This window comes from Python bivittatus, unplaced genomic scaffold (genome assembly GCF_059951505.1).
Source record: "Python bivittatus isolate LINGU-HERP-01145 unplaced genomic scaffold, Pbiv_v1 ctg000700_np1212, whole genome shotgun sequence".
NCBI lineage: Eukaryota > Metazoa > Chordata > Lepidosauria > Squamata > Pythonidae > Python > Python bivittatus.
The window spans coordinates 38,439,325-38,461,960 of NW_028277098.1; the positions used below are offsets into that span (position 1 = coordinate 38,439,325).

At 36.4% G+C, this 22,636-nt stretch overlaps 1 protein-coding gene across 2 annotated transcripts in view; it reads right to left on the reverse strand.

Moving 5' to 3' along the window:
• The window catches only part of CACHD1 (cache domain containing 1), a 121,465-nt gene that overhangs the window by 51,416 nt on the left and 47,413 nt on the right, over window positions 1–22,636 (reverse strand). For both annotated transcript variants that reach the window (XM_088153634.1, XM_088153633.1), the window contains exons 3-4: window positions 10,502–10,650; window positions 3,725–3,831 (exon numbers count right to left, since the gene is read on the reverse strand). In XM_088153634.1, the coding sequence (XP_088009760.1) occupies window positions 3,725–3,831; window positions 10,502–10,650 (256 nt within the window). The remainder of the gene's footprint in view (window positions 1–3,724; window positions 3,832–10,501; window positions 10,651–22,636) is intronic.

Sequence of the window (22,636 nt, forward strand, 5' to 3'; positions counted from 1 at the left end):
TTGTCTCTACAGAGCATTGATAACATGTATATACAGTATGCATATATAAACATATGAAACAGGCACCACTCTCTTTGCAGCCTATGGCACCCAACATTAATACTCAATAATAACTTATTAAAGTAACTGTCCTGTAATAAGTAATTATGCTCTGTTTTTAGTACATGTTGGCACTGAAAATGAATTCGTTAATTGTTTCAATATGTTGTGTGTCTTGGAAGTGTTATCCTTATGTACTAAACGTTATTATTTTCACAAATCTGTCTTTATACAAGATTCGCCTTTGGTTCTGTATTCCACACTTTGACTGAAATTTATAGCAAGCAAGAACTGGTATCATTTTATGCAAGATTTTGTAAATCTTTATTATGAGTCCAGAGGGACTCCAGGTTACAGACTTGCTCCTTCATGCGAAGTGCCACCAATGATTTAAACCCAAAACATGCTGGACAAACAGCAACTCCATCTCACTTGGGTTCAATTTCAGCCTGTTTGTCCCATCCAAATCCCAATGGCCTCCAAGCTCAGGTCAAAGCTTCCACATTATTTCTAGCCTAGACAATGTACAGTTGGCAATGTACAGTTAGTATCATTACCTTCTGGAATGCTAAGAATTAAGATTCAAATTAATGATACTACTGAACATGAGTTAAATGTCTTTCTTTTACTACTAAAAGAGTGAAGAGTTGTGTGGTCTAGTATTAACTTAGATGGTTTTGAACCTAAAGACTGTGGATACTACTGGACTCTGTCCCTGGCCAATATGTCCAATTGTTATAGATGGAAGATATAGATAATCTAGAGACCTAAACTGGTAAGCACTGTCTTTCACTAGAGTATCAATTAAACGTATAATTCAATAGATATATGCATGCACATGACAGCAAATATTTACACATATTGAAGTAAGGAAAAACAAAATAAACAAAGGAATAAAAACTGAAGAATTCGTATGTTAGACATGAAAAACTGTTCATCTATTTCCCAGAAATCATTTTCACAGGATTTTTGTAAACTCTTTTAACTAGTCACTGCAACTCTACAGCATAGATAACACCCAATTCCAACATGGCATGATTTTTTGGCTTCCAATATAAGTTGTTTTTTCCTGAAATAATCTTACTACAAGACATTCATTAGATATTGTTGGCTAGATTACATGCAAGAGCTATATTGCTATACTATATTGCTATACAGTGTCCAGCATTAGAAACAGAAAATAAATCTGATTTGCTTAACTTCTAGCTTATTATGATTACAAGGCTCATGCAGCATCTGGCATAAAATTACAACTGAAAATCACAGCAGATTTCTATACAGGCATCAGTTAGCTAGTGATTCTTGAAGTAAAATGCAGCTTGACAAACTCTGTTATAACTTGAAAACACAGTTAGCTTGCAACACCTTTGTCTCTTGTGAGTATGGAACTTCTTCCCAAACTGGAAGATATTAAAGTACAGAGATGCATTTTAGAGATTAAAGGGGGTGGAATGAGGAAAAAAAAGAGTCCTCAATCATATCTCGTAGGGTTTGCAGTAAGGAACAAAGTGAGGCATCTCTGTGGGGAATTCTTGCAGAAGAGGAGATGGAAAATAAAAGTGCACCTGGAGGGAGGAAGAAAGCACATTTTTTCAGCTGAAATAGTCCCTGCTTATCTCACAAAAGACTATACACTGCGGTCATAGAAAAAATAAGCACAGGTTTATGGCAAAATTGGTAGTTTTCCCAAGGGAAGGCAAAATTAACTAAACTAGCTGAAGGGAGGGGTAAAAAGCTCAGAATTTTCCAAAGATAAGGAATAAAGCAATTAACTGTGTAAACCTGTTTAACTTTCAGGGACAATCTATCTGTCTGAAAAGTGACCACATTATTCAGGAAGTAGACAATGGTTTCCCTATAGATTTCATGTTATAATCTTTTATCTCAACTGGGGAGGGGGCATTTACTCTCTTTCCTCCTCAAAGACAAAACATACAGAAAAGAGTAAATTCCAAACAAGAACAACAAAAAAGGTGAGTTCTTACATTTTCATCCTGATCTCTAAAAAAAGGTTCACAGGAAAATAATGCTTCTTTTGAAGCTTCATTGAAACAAGCTAAGGTACAACTCCCTAAACCAGGAGTGCAAAAGGATGAAGCCGAGGCAAACTTTTTATATCATGGAAACTCCTCCTAGAATGAGATATTACAGCCTTTGGGAGGGGGGCATTTGGGGCTGGGGAGTTAGAGCAAAATGGATGTACTTAACCCTGGCTCATTTGGAACTTAACATGCATGCAGTTATACTATCAAAGGCTTTTCTTATGCAGGTATCATTCAAGTGATATCCCTGGTGGGTAGGGCCTAATCAGTGGTTGAGCACATCTATTTTGGGAATGCCTCAACCAGGCTCATATTAACCCAGTAGGAGCAGAATGGAAAGATGGAAGCAAGAGAAGCCCTGTCTCTCTATTACAAGCATGCATTCACCAGCAGATGGTCAGAGCTGACTTGTAAAATTTGGTGACACGAGACAGACTGACAATCTACACCAAGCCGCTAAGGATAAAAACAGACATAGAAATATGAATAATGAGTCATGAAAGGCAATGAAACTGACAGACGGGTATACCAGCAGACCATTTCCAATAGTCAACTCTGCCCCTTCTCATGTTCAGTCACTACTGCTGGTGTTACCACTTCTGAAGCTGGAAAAAGGTAACAAAGCACTTTAAAGCCAGGATGTGACTTTACTGCAGTTTGATGTTTCCATATCAAAGACTCTGCTGCAGGGTACCTTAATTTCCCTTCATTGGAGAAAGAAGTGATGATAGTCCAGGAAGTAGGAAGCACAAAAGGAAAAGAGAGCAAGATTGACGTATCAAAACACCATTTGATTTGCTAATAGGCCCAATCTTCACAAGAATGTCTATTTTTATCCTAAATAAGGGATAAGTATCCCTATCAGTATCAGTAAAAGGAAGAATGTAAAAAATTGGATTCTCCCAAACCTAACACATCTTAGCCTCAGCTTTGATCTGCACGGCTCTTATCCTGTCTTCTGCTTCATTTTCATTTATGGAAAAAGAGAAAAAAACATTTTAAAGTAAAAAAAAAAATTATAACATGGTACAACTGTCATCTATAGTATTAGATGAAAAAGACTGCCCCTTTTTCACAATACATTAAAACCATTCATTATCTCCATTTGAAAGCAATGCCAAAAAGTGAAGTCTACATTAGCCAAAGGTTGAATCTTTTGTGAAAGTCTTACAGCCTTAGACAGGGACACCACCCTCTTTTAAAAAGTAGCAAACAAATGGATCCGTTCTCATGACAGAAACCTCATGGTGCATCAAAGAAGTGAAAAATTTGAGGCATCTTCAAACATCAAAATTAAAGGTGATGACTGCAGAAGAACAGCACATTAAATAGAATTTTCTGAGATCATAGGCATTTTGCACTGTTGCTACTGGGAATTGACATAACTGATGGCAGAGCAGTCAGAGAAGATGGAACAGGAAAAAAAAGAATTCACTATAATCAACAGCAGATCTTATATAGAATATTGAAAGAAATCTATAACTAAAACCATTACTGTAGGAAATAATCTTTCTATCATTATATCTTAAATGAAAAATAATGCAGCAGGTTCAGAGGGGAGTAAAACCAGGTTGCTATGGCACTTGGTTCTAATGTTTGGCAGTAAAATACAGCAACTTCTACAAAACAGATGCTTTACATACCAGAGTTTAAATCACGCCCAGGATTGAATGCTCTGCTATTCACGGTGGTAGACAATCTATCACAGCTAATGGTTCTAGACACATTAGTGTTAAAATTTCCATCAAACCTGAAATGAACCCAAGAGAAGAATAAATTAGACAAATAAGCATATACGCTTGTTTCAAATTTTTATAGGGAAAGACAGTTTTTCCTCCATTGCTGCCAATAGCCTTAAATACAGAGAAGACCGGTCAACTTGATTTACAAATACAGAGGCATCTTGGAAACAGACATCAAATAAGTGGAAGACAACACCAAATCTATCTAAAAGATCTGTTTAACAGTGGGATATATCAGCCACATTTGAAGGAAGAAAAGCATTGATTTGTAGCAAATTCTACAATACATCATTTTCCTTTAAATGGAATAAATGTTCTGCAGGAAAGATGGGGATACTCCAACCGTAGGGAATTTTCATCTGGTCTGTGGGGACATCATCTTTCTGACCCAAACTTTCTTCTTCAGAGGAAGGGATTTCTTTTTCGCTAGCAGAGAAGTGTCGCAAGTTACAAATAAAGCACCAAATCCAGATTTGGATCATGGTATGAGAAGTACAGGCACTTTAACCCTCTGATACTTACAAAGATCCCTAGACTCCTATCTATACTAGGGGGGAAGTCTCTGTTGGGAGGTATCTTTCAACTACAAGTTGCAGGTATAGGAGAAAAAAGCAAATAGGTAAAGTAAAGGTGGCTTTATTATTTTATCCCTGATCCAAAAAGAGCCACATACAAATTTTACCCGATCCAGATCAAGCCTAAAATCTTAATTGCAGTGAACCGATTTCATTCTTTCAATATAAATAGCAGTTGACATCTTTGTGTGTGTAGGAGGCTGGATGGGAAAGCATGGGATGGCTTTTATTTATGTATGACAATGACATATACAGAGATGGATGTGCAGAGATGGCATGGATGAATGTTTGGGATGGCAAGGAATACATATGGGGAATGGAGAATGAATGTGCTGTCAATAAAATAAAACATGAAAGTTCAATAGATCAATTGGGCTTCAGGGCACAAAAATAGGGTTTGATGTTGCCTCTGTTCTCTGCTAAGAGCCAGAAAATATGGACTATCCCACCACATAATTTCTTCCCAAATCAACATTAGTAGCAAGATGGTATGATGGTGGAACAAGACTGCAGTTTGGCACATTTCATACATTCCATATTGAACCCAATCTTCAATAATTTGCCAATGAAATTTTGTTCTGCACTATGAAAGATTAGTTTTCCATTATTTATCTATGGTAATATATGATCAGAATCAAAGAAGGATGAAATTATGGGAGGATAATTTAGACAGGTTTTTACTGAATTTTCAAAACAAAAAATGTTGAAAACAAATTCAGAATTTCTCGGATGTGAGCTGTATGCAAGTTCACTTTAAAAAAATCAAAAACATTCCCAACCTTTTATAGAGTCATTCCTCTTCCAAATGACATTGCAAAAAAGGAAGGAAAAGCATAAGTCCGTTTTGCAATATCTCTTAACAGGTCATGAAGGCCATTATTTATCTATCTGCACATCCCAATGTGTATTTTGGTTGCGTTCTTGTGCAGAGTTATGTTTATGTAAGGACTGAATAAAATGAGCAGTGCATGCCTCAGCCTACTCAAGTTTACTTAGAGTTAAGTCAAATTTATCTTGCCTGGATATACATTTCCCCTTACCAGTTAGGGTGAAGTGCTACAGATTAGTATAGGTACCCTCGGTGCACCCCAAAATTGTCCTCTATAAAAGGGAACGGAGGATGTAATCCCTGAAGCTGCTGCATCGTAGCTATTGCTTCCAACACCTTTTCTAAACGCTAAACCTGCTATCATAGTTAATCCTGCTGACTAAATCCTGAATGAATTAAGTATATCTTTTGTCCTAAAAAGTGTACACAGTTGCATTAACATACAATACTTGTAAAAACTAAATATATATCACATACAAAACACAGAATGAATTTTCAATCTACAGCATTTAAATACAGAATTTATACAGATCCAGGAGTTATTTTCTGCTAATTAATACAATGTAGATTTACCACACAAAGTTGTTAATAACAATTTTTACAACAATGGGGGGGGGGAAGTTGGTGTTAAATAGTTTCTGCAATCTGAAATGATGCTTAATGTTGGCTTCTAGAAAAAAAAATCCACCCCCACCCCAAATAGTCTTTTCTCCTCCTTTTCTTTTTTCTGTACTACAGTATATGAAAACTCTTCCTTCTGGATTCACTTTAATGAACAACTGGTCGAAACTGCATCCCGAGGGGGAAAACAGAACTGTGACTCCCACTTTGATCTCTTCCCCATGGAGAAATTCGCTCCCTGCCTAGCTTGCAAGATGTTCATTTGATTGACGTTTGCTCTGATGTGCAAAGCGCTTTGAACTTCAGACATTTAATTCCCATCAGGCAGCAGTCATTTTTATTCTCCTTCAACAAGATTTACAAGCAGAAGATCAGCAAATGGAGAAGATAAAATAAATTTGCAGACGCTTTGAATCTTACATCAAAATAGTGTTCATGTAAGCTCCAACTGGATTTTATTCAGCCACTATTCACAAGTAAATCAACTTGTATGCAGTTTTAGTTTTATAAAATGAAAAAAGAGAAATGGGCATATAAAAATGCTACTCATCAGCTGAATGTGATCACTATATTACAATCCCCTGTTATTTTGTCATTCTTTCTTTAAATTTCCATGAAGATGTTTCATTCTCCTCCTTCTCAATACCAGCTGCAGAACAAGGTCATTCAAAAACCACAGCTTTCTTTACAATGCTGAAACTAATATGTTTTATTAATGGCCAGACATGTTCTTGTAATCAATATTTTATTTGCATACCGCAGAACTAAAATATATAAAGCAAACAGCATTTTTGAAAAGTTCCAACTGAGTCTTAATCTAGGCTAATAATGGAGGCCTGCTTTGAAGGCATGTAAGTACGTCAACATTCATCTGACTCACTAAGGGACTCACTAAACATCTGGATAAAAGAAATGCAGTTCTGTGGCATTACCCTGATACTAGATTAGTATAAGAAAACCTGATACTAGGCATTCTGTTGTATTATCAAATTCATTTAGCAATTGGGGGAGCTGAGAGAGAGTAATAATCACTCTGTGGTGGCATGTTCTCGCTCTTGTTCCACCATAAATGCATCCTTTGTTAAATATTAGCAATCATGCCCTTCCCTAAATTTTAAACACAACCAAACATGTCCAATAGTTAGCTCTTATGGAAACTGTAACTTAAAATATCTGCAAGGTTTTAGGTGGTTTATGTCTATCTATCCTATGCCTTTCTTATCCTACAAATTAGACTAGGTTACATAAATCCAGATGACCACTAAATGGCAGCAGAGTTAGTTTCTGCTGTTATCTAATAGTTCCCAGATTTCTGCAGCCCAGACATTGTAGCCCTAAATTAAATACTATAGTTTAACTTGTGTCTAACAGTATAAATATACTCCCCGAATTTATAAAATCATCAGACTTTCTTACTCTCTGCACCTACTTTTGCAGAGTGTTGAGATTATCCTGTACTAAAACCAAACCATTTTAGCATTCCTGACAATATAACTGCATAAACAAGTTGAAAGATCCGTATAGGAATTTCCTTATCTCTCCATTTCACAGCCCACAGAGGACAGGTAAACAAAAAAGAGAGCAGTGATAAAGCTAAGCTGCAATAGCAAATATTTAAGCAGCTATTTTATAAGAGTGAGCCAGGCCACTTCTGAAGGCATTATTGTAAATGATCTTCAAAAATAGATCTATAGGTTTACCTATGTCATTATTACATTAATGTATCCAAGACAGAGTGGTCAAGTAATAAGTTATAGAGGTAAATGTTTCTCCAGTGCAGGTTTTTTCATCAAGTGAGATAAACAAAAGCAATCCTTAAGATAAATCTTTTTTAAAAAAAATCATTAACATTAATTAAAGTACAGAAAACAAAATGTAGGCTGCGTGACTCTGGACCAGTTACTCTACTTTGGCCTTACAAGGGCGCCAAGGGCAAAGCAATTCTGAAAATGTTGCCAAGAAACGTGCATGGAGCCAAGACTGAGTTCCATAATAAAGAACAATGCCTCCAAAATGCACTGGGCAATCAAAATAAAGTATCTATAAAGCATTCAGCACAGTTTAATCTGGTTAATTTTCTTGGAGAAAAACCTCCACAGGAGTATCCCATGTTATTTAGCTAGTTCTACAAAATTCTTTCCAGCATGCACAAAACATTTGGCTCCTTTTTTTTCTGGGCTGGAAAGAAAGAACAAACCTTGTTATCCCAGCTGTCTCTTCCAGCTCTAAGGAGCAAAAGAGAACCTGGAATAGTATTCTTTATGAAAGATGAAAAATATAATTGATCTTGTAGAAGTGTACCTCAAGTCTTTCCATCTCGCAATATTTTTTCAGATTCTGTGAACGGTCACAGGTTGTTGCCCAGGACTACATGAAACGAACGACTGCAGTGCAGTACGAATACCTCTACTCCAGCCTTTACAACTGTGTTATGTATACCCTGTCCACAATTCAGATATATTTACTGATTTCTGTACGACTACTTCAAAGCCTCCAGTGAGTGCGTCTGGACACATGCCTGAATAGTAGCTCCTTTAAGATTAGTCTCTGCTATTTTTGGCATGGCTTAAAATAAGCTGGGACAGGTGAGGTTTTGATCTTCTCAAAACTGCCATTATAAACCAACTCAAGTCTATTAAAAATATACAAATAACAGAATTATTTGTAGTAGTTTTGCATTTGTAGCAGTTTATCATTCTAATTCAGGAAATCTTAAGCTAGTAAAACAGACTGCATAAAAGCAGTATGTTTATAGGAAATGCACTTGCAGACCCTGGCAGATGTCCACTCAGACACTGACAATTAGTGCAATACATAACTGCAATAAGGGACATATAATTTCTACTACTGCCTATTAATATTTAACCATTTAGAAGCCACTTTTAAGCTCTAAATAAAGTGTTTAAGCAAGGTAGGGCAAGACCCTTTAATGTAAATAACCTTAATCTAGTGAGATTTTTCATGAGTTATACAGGTAGCCCTCAATTTACAACCACTCGTTCAGCGACTGTTCAAAGTTACGATGGTGCTGAATGAGTGGTACTTATGGCCAGTTGTTGAAGTTCCAGCTGCTGCAGCACTCCCATAGTCACATGATCATGATTCAGGTGCTTGGCAACCAGCTCGCATTTATGATGGGTTGCAGCATCCTGCAGTCACATGATCACTATTTGTGACCTTCCCTGGAGGCTTCCCACAAGCAAAGTCAATGGGGAAACCAGCAGGGAAGGTTGCAAGTTGCTCCCATAAGTTGCTCCTGCTGCTTTTTCTCCTGTAAAAAGTTTCTCCTGTAAAAAAAGTTCTTGTGCTCTGTAGCTTCCCCCTGCCTGCCCACACTCCATAGCACCACCCACTGCCCCGCCAGCCTGCCCACGCTCTGTAGCACCTTCCACCACCACCCCCGCGCTCCTTGCCTGGAACTCCCACCTCTTCCCACTTAATGACCTGCATGGTCCTGAGGTTATGACAGCAACTGGGACTGCCGGGATTGCCACCGCTAAGCAATGCAACCGCATGTGACAGCATGCTTTATGACCGCATTGCTTACTGACAGAAATTCCAGTCCCAATTTCCATTGTAACCTGAGGACTACCTATATTACCTGTTTATAGATTTTTTTTGTAGGCTAATCAGACTTCATCAGCCAATGTAATCACTTTTATAGCACAGTCTTTTCAACATTCAGGCTGGCATTATTTTAAAATAACCAGAACTAATCCTGTCATTAAACAAATTTGTTATATGTCAATGATTTTTAGAATTTGTGATTGATTGATTGATTGATTGGCAGATAGCAAGATAGATATTTCTATTCCTTGAGAGCTAGTGTGGTGTAGTAATTAGAGTGCTGGACTGGGACTAGGGAGAGCAAGGTTATAATTCTCTTTTAGGTACAAAACCATATAAGTGACTTCGGGCCAGTCATTTTCTTTCAGCCCTAACCTGGGAAGTAAAAAAAAAAAAAGCTATCTACCAACCTGCATTGGATTAGCATAGTAGATTATGGTCCATAACCTTCAATGAAGAGGTCTTTATCCTGCAGCGGACTGAGCTGAGCTGATAGTAATATATTCTTTATATATACATCCTAAGACCAATGTATTTTCCTTGCTATCACAATATATTTGCACAAGTCCATGGCACAATATTGTACTTGTATTCAGGTATAAAATAATCCATGTATATGCAGATAAAACCCAAGATCTTTTTCCATTCATAGAGCAGTGGAATCTCTTCTTCTCTCCTATGACTAATGAAGCACATTAGGTTGGTACAAGAAAAGAAGGAAGCGCACATGAGTAACATTTGATTTCACCCCTGGATTCTCCATATCAAATATACCATTTATTCCATACCATTTAAACTGTACAGATGACTTTCAGCAACTCATTCTAGAGAGATTTCATGGAAGACCATAATCCTATACAATCTTTCCTTGTTTGTGATTCCCATGTTATCAACATTCAACGTGGGACCACTTCTGATGTTTCTCCTCAAAGCCCTTACAACAGTCTTTTTAAACATGGTCTTCTTGGTTCTTTCTTAATATTGACCTTCTTGGTCCAGTATCAGATCCAATGACCACAAAACTAACAAGCAAAAGGCTTTTTCCACTCTAAGTCAACTCTCAATAGAAAGCATTTGAATACTTACTCCATCATAGATGGTGGAATGGTGCAGCAGTCCTGAATTGCTGTTAGGGGGGATGTCAAGTGAGCAGTGTATGAAGCTTCCACTACATGCTTGTTTCGATTTACCACATCCAAGTAACGGTTAAACTTTTCCCGAATTTTTTTTGCTAGCTAGAAAGTGTAAAGAGAAGCACAAAATCAAAACTACTTTTCAAGATTCATATTCTATATTCATAATGCAGAATCTGCTCAAACTGCAACAAAAAACAATACATCCCAAATCCTGAAATATGTTTACTTTCATATTTATATTTAATCTTAATAAAATTAAACACCTTATAGACAAACTATCAAGTATGGCAACACTGGAAGCAGATACATTGAAATATTTTCAGGCAATACCATCTACATTTCACTTTCTGTTTGTGTGTGTATTTAAGATCTCCAGATTTTTAAATTCAGTATGTCTTCTGACATAGAACTTAAACCAATCTCTCATTAAAACCAAATAGATACCACTTATAAATTCATTCTACCGAAATCTAATGAATTTCCAAGCTGAAAAAAAGAATGGTACATTCCACATCCATCAATATGATATACATCATAGAAAAAAAGTAATGGTAATACCCTATAATATTCAAGTAGAATTAACAATTGAAGCAGATCTTTTTTTAAAACAGTGGTAGTATCATAGAAATTTGCCATGAAAATCTAGGCATTTCCATGCTAACTCAGAATGTACTGGTCTGTACCATCTGGAAAACATTCCCTCTCCTGCCCCTTATTTGGTTCTTTCCAAAGTCAGGAAATCCTAGCCTCAAAACGCCTCCTCAAAAGGTGCAGGAAGATAGGCAGAATAAGAATCTACTGGATCCTCAGCTCCACTGGCCTAACACCCAGTGAGTTTAGAACTCCATTTCTAGAACATCTACATTTGTTTGCTTCTGACTTCTGCTCTTCTAGCCTGTTCAACTTGGAAATGTTGAATCACTGCAGCACACTCAAGGAGGAGCGTAGGTTTGCTCTGTAATATAGTTTACCAACGGTATTGTACAGGTACATAATCCTTCCAAACAGAGCACTGTCATTTATCCCAAATACTACAGCTGGTTGAATTGGACAAGCACAGTCAGCATGGGTGATACAGCTACCATTGTACTGTACCACAATGAAAGCAGTAGCTCGTCAGCAGGACGTGTCTTTTCTTTGAATAGTTTCCTTTTGCACATCTTGTTCTGCACAAAAATACATCTGTAAGCAACTTGTTAAAACAAGAATATCCTCTGTATGTGCACACACACACACACGCACGCACTTGTGTGTATATGTAGAATTTTCTGCCCAGTTACTAACTAATCCTGTTACCCGACCCAGCCTCAAAAATTATATGGTTTTCCTTAGTCCATTTGAAGTTTTCTTCATAATTCTTATTCCTAATTCTTAAGATCCCTATAGAATATAGCCTAAATGAAGAATAATCTTTCAACAATTTACATTCTGCCTTCAGAAAAAAAGCAATTTAATTAGCATTGTGTAACCAGCTGTTGTCTGATACTTTTTAATCCCATCATTCTATCCCTCCATATACCTAAAATTCACAAAAAGAAATGACGTAAAAATACAACTCTATCTGTGTACACAAATACGTAATTTGCTTGTTCATTATGTCTGCAATTGACAAATGTCTTTCCTAACTATTAATAACAAGCCATTTCATCATGATTTACCTTCTTATGTGAATAATTAGGCCTACAGCGATAAGAGCAGGGACCCTGTCTCAACTGTTTCTATCAAATTCTACAACTCAATTAAGGGTCTCCAAGGGACACTGTTTTTAACAAAATGTTGTTCAAATAAAATGACTTGTAGTATTATATTTAATTGCCGTTACAGAATGATTTATTACTAATACCCCAGAGGTTTATTGTCCAACCTAAGTTATGGATCTAAAACTATTAAATTTCTTTCAGCTAGAATGCCACGTATAGTTGAATGGTTCTATGGTTGAGAATTGATTTATTTGCCAACTTCAATACTGCCTCAATCAGAAGTGACTTACACATTAGGATTATAATATCAAGTAGCTGTTCAAAACAAGCATGACAGAATGCATGGGACATGTTGGGGACAGCAATATGAACATATTCCCCACCATAATACCATCAAGAAGGAAGCCACTCTTCCTACAACACAGCCTGATCAAAAAGCTAGGTTTTAACAACTGTATGGAAGCCCAACAGGGCTGGGCCATAATGTTCTCAGAGGTCTTGATGTTGTACAGAAGAGGCCCAGCTACCAAGAAGGCATGTATCCTAGATCCCACAAAGTGACAGTGCATTATAGTTGGGATCTGGAGCACATCAACTCTTCCAGAGAACAAATAACAAGAGAAAGTTGGTCCCCAAGGTAACCAGGACCCATGAATGGCTTTATAGGTGACAATCAATATCATGAATTGCACCCAGCAGTCCACCAGGAATCATTGCAAAGCTCCTGAAACATGCATTTTTCTCAGTATGAGCAAACATAAACCATATTTATTAATAAATACAGGTCAACCTGACTCCTGCATAATTTGTCAACAAATGATAGGCTATGTAGAACATTGGCTAAGTTCAAATATAATACTGAATTATACAGTAATTACAATGATCTTAGCTGAATCCCAGGCTCATGTGTCTCCTTCCCAGCTAAGTATCAGGAATTAACAGTTTTTCTTTTTTCTTAATTGTGTGCCTGTAGGTTTACTTTGTGTTTTCTGTCTGGCCTGGCAAGCTATGGTTAATGTTAACAACGTTAAATATAGATTAGCAAGGAAACAATTTCTCATTCACTTTATAATAAACAATGGCTTAGTATTGTGGCAAAATGTGATCAGTGAATCCAGAGTGTTTCTCCTCCTTCTGATGCATAAGGATTACTTTTCAGCTTTGTTTTGGTTCTAAGAGATTTTGTTTGCATTAATACCAATTGATTAATCATTATTTTAAAAAAATAAAATTGATCACGAAAAATAATTTTTAGCAAAATAGCAGAATACAAAATTCTATCCATGGAATTAGAAAGTTTTCATTATAATTTAATGAAAGGCACAAAAACTGAAATACTCAAAAACAAAATTGTATATTAAGATTCCAGCAGTTCACTTTGTAAATCATCCCATTAATTAGTTTAACAGAAAAAGTAGATATTTCACTGCTTCCTATATAAGAAGGGGATTCATCTGATAAAACATTATCTAAAAAAACACTGCAGCAGTATTTTTTGGGAATAGCCTGATTCAAAGCCATTGGTCCTGTTGATTGATTTATAAGATTTTCACTCCCATTTTTTTCATCCTTAAAAACAATCCCAAAGCACACTGGAGGATAACATACGCTTTTAAAATGCTACTGCTGATCTTGTCAATGTTCATTTTAATATCATGGAATTCCTTTTCAGTTTCTTCAGAGAAAGCTTACTCATTTGCATGCATCCCTTAAGCTTTAAAAACTCTCTTTTTATTGCCTCTCTCTCTTTTTCTCTCATATTTTCTTTCTCCAATTCTTTGCCTCTTCACTGGGGGGGGGGGGGGGAATACTTTAAAATATGCTTTACTTGTGCCAGCTGTAAAAAGTGTTATAAAGTTCTATTCAGAATCAGTATAAATTACTCCAACACTTGCTTATGAACTCTTGATATGACTTCCAAAAACAGTTTCGCCAGTTTGTTTTTATTTCAGCAACCTTCTGAAAATTGGACTGAATTTTACACAACATATAACATACCCTTTCACAACCTTACAACTACAGACAATACTAGGTTATCACTGACAAAGCCATGATGAGCATATCTTCTGTAGCCACTTATTGGTTCCTAAATTCCCTAATATAGCCATTGTGGTATGTAATTCAAACTGGTGTGTTTGCTACATAACAACAATTTGACAACATCTTCTCTGAGAAGCGTTTTGGCAAGCAATATCTAATGTCATCTCTTTAATTCCTAGATGACTTTAGGAAACATCCTCATTCCCTATTTCAGTGTTTATCAACCTCAGCAACTTTAAGATGTTTGGATTTCAATTCCCAGAATTCCCCAGTCAGCATGCTGGATGGGGAATTCTGGGAGTTGAAGTCCACGCATCTTCAAGCTGCCAAGGTTGAGAAACACTGCCCTATTTGATGACAGGATGAATTACAATCAGGAGATCTATGGGAATGCCTGCTGTCTATCAGCTGTTTCTTTCCATAAGGTACAATGCTAACACTTTCCTCAGTGCTACAATTAAGTCTGAAATGTTAGCTTGTTTATTCAATGGTGACATTTGCTGACCTTTCAAAAGCAGATTTAAACAAGTTGTTATGTATAAAATTACTAAGGCTGATTTCTGTAATTGTGTATCAAGTAGCCTATTCCTCTCCATTTTCTTTCTTAGTATATCTTGCATTGTCATAAATCATTGGTTTATGTGTGTATATAGGAAGTGTCCAATAAAATTACTTTAAACTGAAGAAAAAAAAAATTGTACACCTCAAACCAACTGAACATCATTGTAAAGATTTATATTTATATAGTTTTTCCACCCAAAAACCAAGAGCAATGCAAAGAAACAACTTTTAACATGTAAAAAAAATGAGAATTAAACTAAATAATACAACTGTTGTTTACAAGCCCACTTAAGACTACTGTAATATACTATAGTAATAATCTAATCCTGGAGTTATTTTATCAGAAAAAGCCCAGTGAATCAGAAAATCCTTACCTTTTTTACTGCATTATAAGAATATATCCAATGTCTAACACAGCAACAGCTTTACTTCTAAAAGGCCTTAATTGTTCATAATGTTGGATAGTTAATACTTTTTCACTGGTTCAGTATGTTCATGTCTGAATTCTTGGATATAAGCTGCCCAGAACTGTCGGGGAATCAAATTTTACAAAATAAATAAAGTCATGACAAAGCACATTTTAATGTGATAGAACTCCCTTCCTTGGTCCAGACTGATGAAGAATTTGAAATTTCAACTTTAAAATTGTATTTTGCATCAGTCCAAACTGTAACACAGAGTTGCTTGAAACAAGCTGGCCAGATTCCACCGGTTTGGAAAAAATCTACAAAGCTTAAATACCGTACAACACAACTTATCTACAGTTTAGATGTAATGCTGAACAAAAAAAAACTTTTTTTTTTAATGTGTGAATGTTTTTAACATAAAAATAAAAGTTTCTCTCCTGCTGGGAGAGAAAAGCACACAGGCTTGAAGCTCATCACGCATTATTCTCATTCATCATGCTGAAGAGCAGCATCGGGAGCAAATGCAGAGAAAGAATGTAACAAAAGAACCTGAGTGAGTCAACAATCTGCCTAGCCAATGAATTCAACAACCCACGTTATATATCAATCTCCTGTCTGGCCTTATGAAAATATTCAAAACATTTTGTATACAAATTGCTAAAGATACATAGGAAATAATAAAAATGTCCTCTTTACAATATATAACAGGACAGCGAGTTAGCAGGAGAGCCCCCACTGCAGGCTCTCAGTTTCAATCAACATTCAAGACAAACGAGGCAGAGTTGAAATCACAGAGTCAAGAAGATGATTCCCAACATTCTACCTTTTGTTGAGGTAGAAAAACTGTTTGTCTTTTTAAAATTAAGGCATAACCCAGAAACTGAGGCTGAGAAGAGAAACAGGGTTCATTCCTTCTTCCCAGCAGCTTCAGAAAGAATGGACTGGAAGTTTAGATGTGGAGCGGAAGACCAGGAATAATTTAAAACAGAGGGATATCTGCTTCTGGCAGAAATCTTTTTCTGAAAAAATAGGTGAACATTGTGTAGCTAGAAATATTGCACACAATTCATTTTTATTTTGACTGTGTGGGCTTAAGTCTAATATTTTGTGTTTGATGCTTATTTTCTACGTACCAGCTCAGTAATTTTGTGTGCTTTTATTTATTTACAATATTTTTATACCACCATATTTCCCAAGGATACACGCAATTTATTTTTTTCAAATAATTTTATTAAGAATTATAAATGGAAAGAATAAAAGCTAATACAAAATACAAAAAAATACAAACAGAAAAATAGAAAAGAAGGAAAAATAAAAGAAGGGAGAGTTGTGGAAAGGAAAAAAGGAGAAAAAAAAGTCACTTCCCACTTCATCCCAGCAAGTAAAGTCAAATTTAATAGCCTATGACCATCTCTAAATACAACATAGTCTCTCATCTCCCTATAATTCATCTCTTAAATAAAAAAACAAAATCCAAATGCTTCATCAATCATTCTTTGCCAGCAAAAGTCCACTAAGGGCGGCTATGGGAAGGAATACAAGGTCAGTTTGTTCAATGAGGGTGAAAAGAGAAAATAGTTATATCTGGATACCTGCACTTTAGAACCTCATCCCAGCAATGTTGGCTCTAAATTATGAACATCATCATCTTGCGGTTTGCCCAAAACTTTACATTTCCTTTATATTCTTTGATGGAAGAACTTTTTAAATTGTGGTCTGCTATTTAAATTGCACTTTGTCACCCTTGCCATGAAATGCTTTACATGTACAGTAACCATTTAAAACTAAAAAGGGGGGGGTGACATTCTCTTTTTTAAAAAGTTTGTACTGATCGCTTGCAAGAATGGTCTGTTTCCCAAAATAGGAGCTGATTCTGCTGGTTACATGCTTCAGGAGGTGGTGCTAGATCTTTTCTTTTCCTTTAAAATTTTCAGAAAAGGAACCACGGGTTAGGAGAGCCCTATCTTTGCCATACATTGTAGTTGCAGTAGCCAGTTGAGACAACACTCGATAGGTGATGGCAACAGTAACTACCAAACCACACACCAAGGTGGAATGTGAAGCTAGGGAGCCTTGCAGGAGTAGAGGGTTGTGACCGCCAATCTTTCACCCTACCATCTCAGTCACCCTGCTACAACCACAACAATAAACTGTTTTTAACTATTTTTCTGCCTGAGTATCACCAAAAACACACACCTGTTATATCCATGGAATCCATGTCCAGTATTTATTTTTCTGTTACAGAACATTCTCAAATCGTAATATTATGAACAGGTCTACTGTTATCAAGGCATCCAAGTTATTCTAAAAATATTTTCACCATGGTAAAGTTATGGCATATTCTGTTATCTGAGGGAATTTAACTTTTAAGGAAAAGCATTATCTCCAATATACAATATCTCGATTACGCAGACCATTTGTAGGATGCTATAGGCATGCCCTCTCTCCTCCAGTCCTTAGCCACTTCCAGGCCATTCTGCTTCACACACTGGGAGAGTCCATTTATTTCAAACCATATCTGCCAGGTCTCTGGGTTGCTTCCTGGCTAAGAGACATGGTTCAGTGTGAACAGCAGCTGATTAGTCATTCATCACTCTATTATTTGTAAGTGAGGAAAAGCAGCTGCTTCTGACTCTGTACTAAAGATGTGCAACCTTTTTGCTGCAAGGACCCCCAATTTTATTTTTTTAGTTATCTTTATCAGCCTTTGGGGGTTAAAAGGAGTATAGCTATGACTGTAATAAAGGCGCAGTGCTAGAATTCCTCCCTTCTATTTTGGGAATTTACAGAGGCATCCCCCCGCTCAATAAAATGGCTTTTAGAGGCTATCCTCCTTCTCATTAAAAAAAAAAATGCATAAAGTTTATTTCTATAATTTAGTTGGAGGCATTCTGAAATCACAACAGTGTGGTGGGCACCCTGTGCAACATTAAGCTTGCCCATCCTTGTTCTACACAATGTGAAGCCAAGTAGCTGTTGTAGTCCCAATACCTAGAAATGATATACAGCCATAACTTGTGTTTTCTTTTCCTGAATAAATTTATCAGCCCTGTTTTACAGAAAGCTGTTGCCACCAACGTACAGTGTAGCCAGCACTGTCTTGATTAATATGAAACAAAGCTGCATTATCCTTGTATTAAAAGCAAGTAGCAGGAAAAAAAAAGGAAGGAGATGTGGTTAATTTAAACTTAGGGTAAAATGGCAGCAGACTTTCTTTTCAGTGTTTAAACTGGATTTGATTTGATCAGTATGTAAAGCTGAATTCAAGGTCTATGCTGGTCTATGACCATAATAAGAATTTGATTTGATTTGATTCAAGGTAGACCAAGAATCAAATACTGAGGAATCTCATGAATAAATAGAAATCAAATAGAGCTGCCCAGTAGAAATGTTATAAAGGTCAGAATGAATTCTACAGTGATCGTGAAAGATGAAGCAGAGCAAGATCAAGACCAGGGCCCCAGCAGTGAGTGCAGGGATTCAATCCAAGGGAGAGACAAAGGAATTTCAGGTGCATTACACAATTCTGTGCAATAGGTGAATTTATGGTTTCCCATTACAAATGAATGGCTAGGTAATTACTGCAATCCCTCAGTTCTTAATGCAGAAGTAAGTTGATGTGAAAGGTATTTTAACTAAAGGAGATATTATTTACATGGGCATATAATTCTTTATTTTGAAAGATGGGGTTGGCTTTCCTGACTAAGTTCTTCTCACTTTCGAAGACAGTTCATTTAAAGTAAATACTCTGTAATTGCTATTTTAAAATGCTGCCAGTAAAAAATTTTCTCCCTCTTTGAAGGGAGAAAATATTTATTTTTTGTATGCTCTATGTAGCAGAAATTGATGTCAGAGGTTTTCTACTATTATGTGAGACCCACCTATGCTGCATGCCATTTTCTGTTCAAGTTTTTTTTAAAACGTTCAATATTTCTTAAAACTCCATATGATTCTCATAGTCTGAAGTGGTAAAACCCTTATGGAAACATTGCACCTAATGGCAGATAATTCCAACTTCCTGGACAACAAATCATAGGTTTTACCCTAAAAATGCTCTTTGGTTCTTATTGACATGAAATGTAATAATCATTTTTGCACAAGCCAACAGCTGTATTTCTTCACTGCTTTTGTTTTCAGAAATTTGCTCCTCCATTTAAAGACATGATAATGAACAAAGAACCTATCAGAAAAGTTTTTAGCTGATGAACCAGCAACATGTGCTTTTAGGGTGATGCTTCAGAAGAGGAATGACCAACAGGAAGAGGACCGGCTGATAGAGGATTAGGTTTGCTTACAATACGCTCACATTTGTTTTAATATGATTGATTTGTATACATTACCTTTACTCATAAAGCTCTAGTACTTGTGATTCATTAGTACTAAAAGACTTCATTATTATTAAAACTGAAGTGCTCACTTACTCTTTCGATCTTTTCAATCCTGAGCTTTTAACCATTGTAGTTATACTCTATGGGACCTCCTCCATCTTCTCTGACGCCTCAGAATTCATCACAATGCTAAGAATGTTTAGACATTTATTTATATCTAGTTAAGAGTTAACGTATGCATCTAGGGATGTGGTGTAAGCAATACCTATTGGAGGCTTTACCAGAAAACCCCTCCAAATCATTCCCTTCTTTTAAAACCCCTTGTATAATTTAACCCATATGATTTTAAATAGTGTGCAGACCACCCACAAAATTGTAGTGAAAGGCATTATTCTTCAAAGAAAGCCAGCAAGACCGTCTTTGGAAGATCAAAATGTTTCCAAAGCGCCTAGGTTTTATAGCTACTTCAACAATAAGTCCTTTTAGCTCTCAATTTCACACAAAATTCTCACAAATTCTCACATATGCACCAATGTGACATGCTCCCAATAAATGCACAGTTACCTTGACTACAATTTTCAGTCCCACACAAGGCAGTCTAAGTATCTCAAGATGTTTTATAATTAGGTGAGTGACCACCAGATTTATTTATTTTATTGGCTTAGATTTAAGCATTCACCTGAGAAGGAAATGCATGCAGGTGAATCAGCAAATTGACAGAGGAGGAAAGGACCACAAAGCAGTGCAGCAAAAGGAACAGATGTTCTGCCATAGGAGTGAGTATCAAATCAAATCCTTATCACGGTCATAGACCAGCATATAGTAAAAAAACATTTAGTAGGTTTACTTCTAAGAGTTTATTAGGACAATGTTTCTCAATCTCCACAGCTTTAAGATGTGTGAACTTTTTTAAAGCTATAGGGGAAAAAGCAATTGCTGCTAGCTAAATTCATCAGTACATTTTAAACATCATTTCAGATTTTCTGGTAGAGAAAACCTATTGCTAATTTTAAATTCTGAACATAATTCAAATTCTTGAAATAAATATGAAAACATTAAGTTAGATTATTATTTTTATACCTCTATATTAATTATGTATATTAGCCTTTTTTATAAGCTGCTAGATGTTATTTTAAGGTTGTCTTGGCACATTCTTTCATCCTGTTGCTTGGAAACATTCTTGCAGTCCCAAATCCACGGCCTTTAATTCTTCTGCCTCTGGTGTGCCAGAAGTCTATTATTATAATAATTTGTAATTCTCATCCAGGACCAAGCAAACCAGCAGGAAAACAAAGCCCTTTAACTATTTGCAGATCAGGCAAAGAAGTCAAGATCTTGCCACAGCAAAGTCTGGTGCAACAGACAGAAAGAAAAGGTGATAAATTATATTAAAAAGGCTCATAGCAGCTCCTAAAATCTCTCAGAGAGTCCTGTAGTGATCCTGGACCCAATGCTACTGGTCATAATTTTGTGTGTGTGTGCCTTCAAGCCATGGTTGACTCCTGGTGATTGCCTAGATTAGTTCCTGGAGTTTTCTTCACAAGGTTTTCCGGAAGTGGTTTGCCACTGCCTCCTTCCTAGGGCTGAGAGAGAGTGACTGCCCCAAGGTCACCCAGCTGGCTTTGTGCCTAAGGCGGGGCTAGAACTCACAGTCTCCCGGTTTCTAGCCTGATGCCTTAACCACTACACCAAACTAGCTCTGCCATAAGTTGTTAGGTTAGCTCCTTTTATAAGGCAAGCTTCTATTCTGCTTAATTTATGAACCCAGGTATGCTTCATGCTTAAGTTCTATTTTAAAATTAAGTCCTAGCAATTTAAGGTTTTCTATCTTGCAAGCCAAATCTTCTCATAAAATAGGGGGGGAAATGTAATGCTTTAAAAGTACAGGAGCTTTAAAATCAAATATTTTATTTATTTAAGCAAGAAGACAAAAGACACATTTATGATTCATTTCTCACATTCCTTTTCCAGCAACCATTACAAGGCGAGGCTGAAGGAACTTCTGAATTGGCCCCAGATGAATGCAAAAACTGTTACTCTCTTCTCATATGCTTCAATTACTGTTTTCTTCATTACATTAGTATAGCTAAATATTAATAAATACATTATTTAAGTAATATCTTATAATATGTTGTTTAAGAAATATCTTATACTACATTGGTTACGAGAGGCCTCTAGTTTAATCTGGAATCTCATACATGGATTAATGGTCTTTTAAAATCAAGAATATACACCTCCCTTTCTATTCTCTTAATACAAATAATTCTTGGATCAAAGATCATCTAGTAAAAAGAGTAAAGGCTGAACATAATTGCTTTAGATTAAGGAATTCTCCTCCTCTTCTTGGAATTACTGTTTGTAAATATGTCCCTGAAATGCAACCTTTGGAGGGTTTTCTACATTACCCTTTAAAATGTCTAGCATTTGTCACTGTTAAGAGTTTCACTACTTGGATGGAATAACAATTGTTATTATGAGAGTTTAAGCATCTGCTAGTTCCAGTGTCTCCAAGGTAAGTCAATCACAGCAGGCTATTCCAATCTACATTAAGCAACACTTAAGTGTTTTTGTTAATTTTTTCTATCAACAGAACATGATCTGCCAGTAAAAAGAACTGTATTCCCTAAGGCGAACCTCAAACTTCTGAGGGCTCTGTTCAGATTTTCCTTGCTATCTTTCTGTCATGCAGACTTATTAGGACTACAGTAAGTCGCTTTCTCTGTGACATTCTGGCATTTTCCCTGGCAAAAAATGATTTTTTTTTTAGGCTCTTACTGCCTCTTCTGATGCTGTGATTCCATTTTAGGCTCAAAATATTGCACATATCTGATTTATTTCATATTGGTTTAGAGTATTATATGAACCTAACTACTGTGTCTTATTCAATAAATCATGGATAAATCACTCCACAGCCTGGGCCCACTCACTGGCAATATTTGACATTAGCTGATTTAAGAAGGAATAGTGGATTCCTCCTGTCAGTTCCCTGTTTGCAAGAAGAGAACTACAGTGATACCTCGGGATACGAACGCCTCTGCTTGCGAATTTT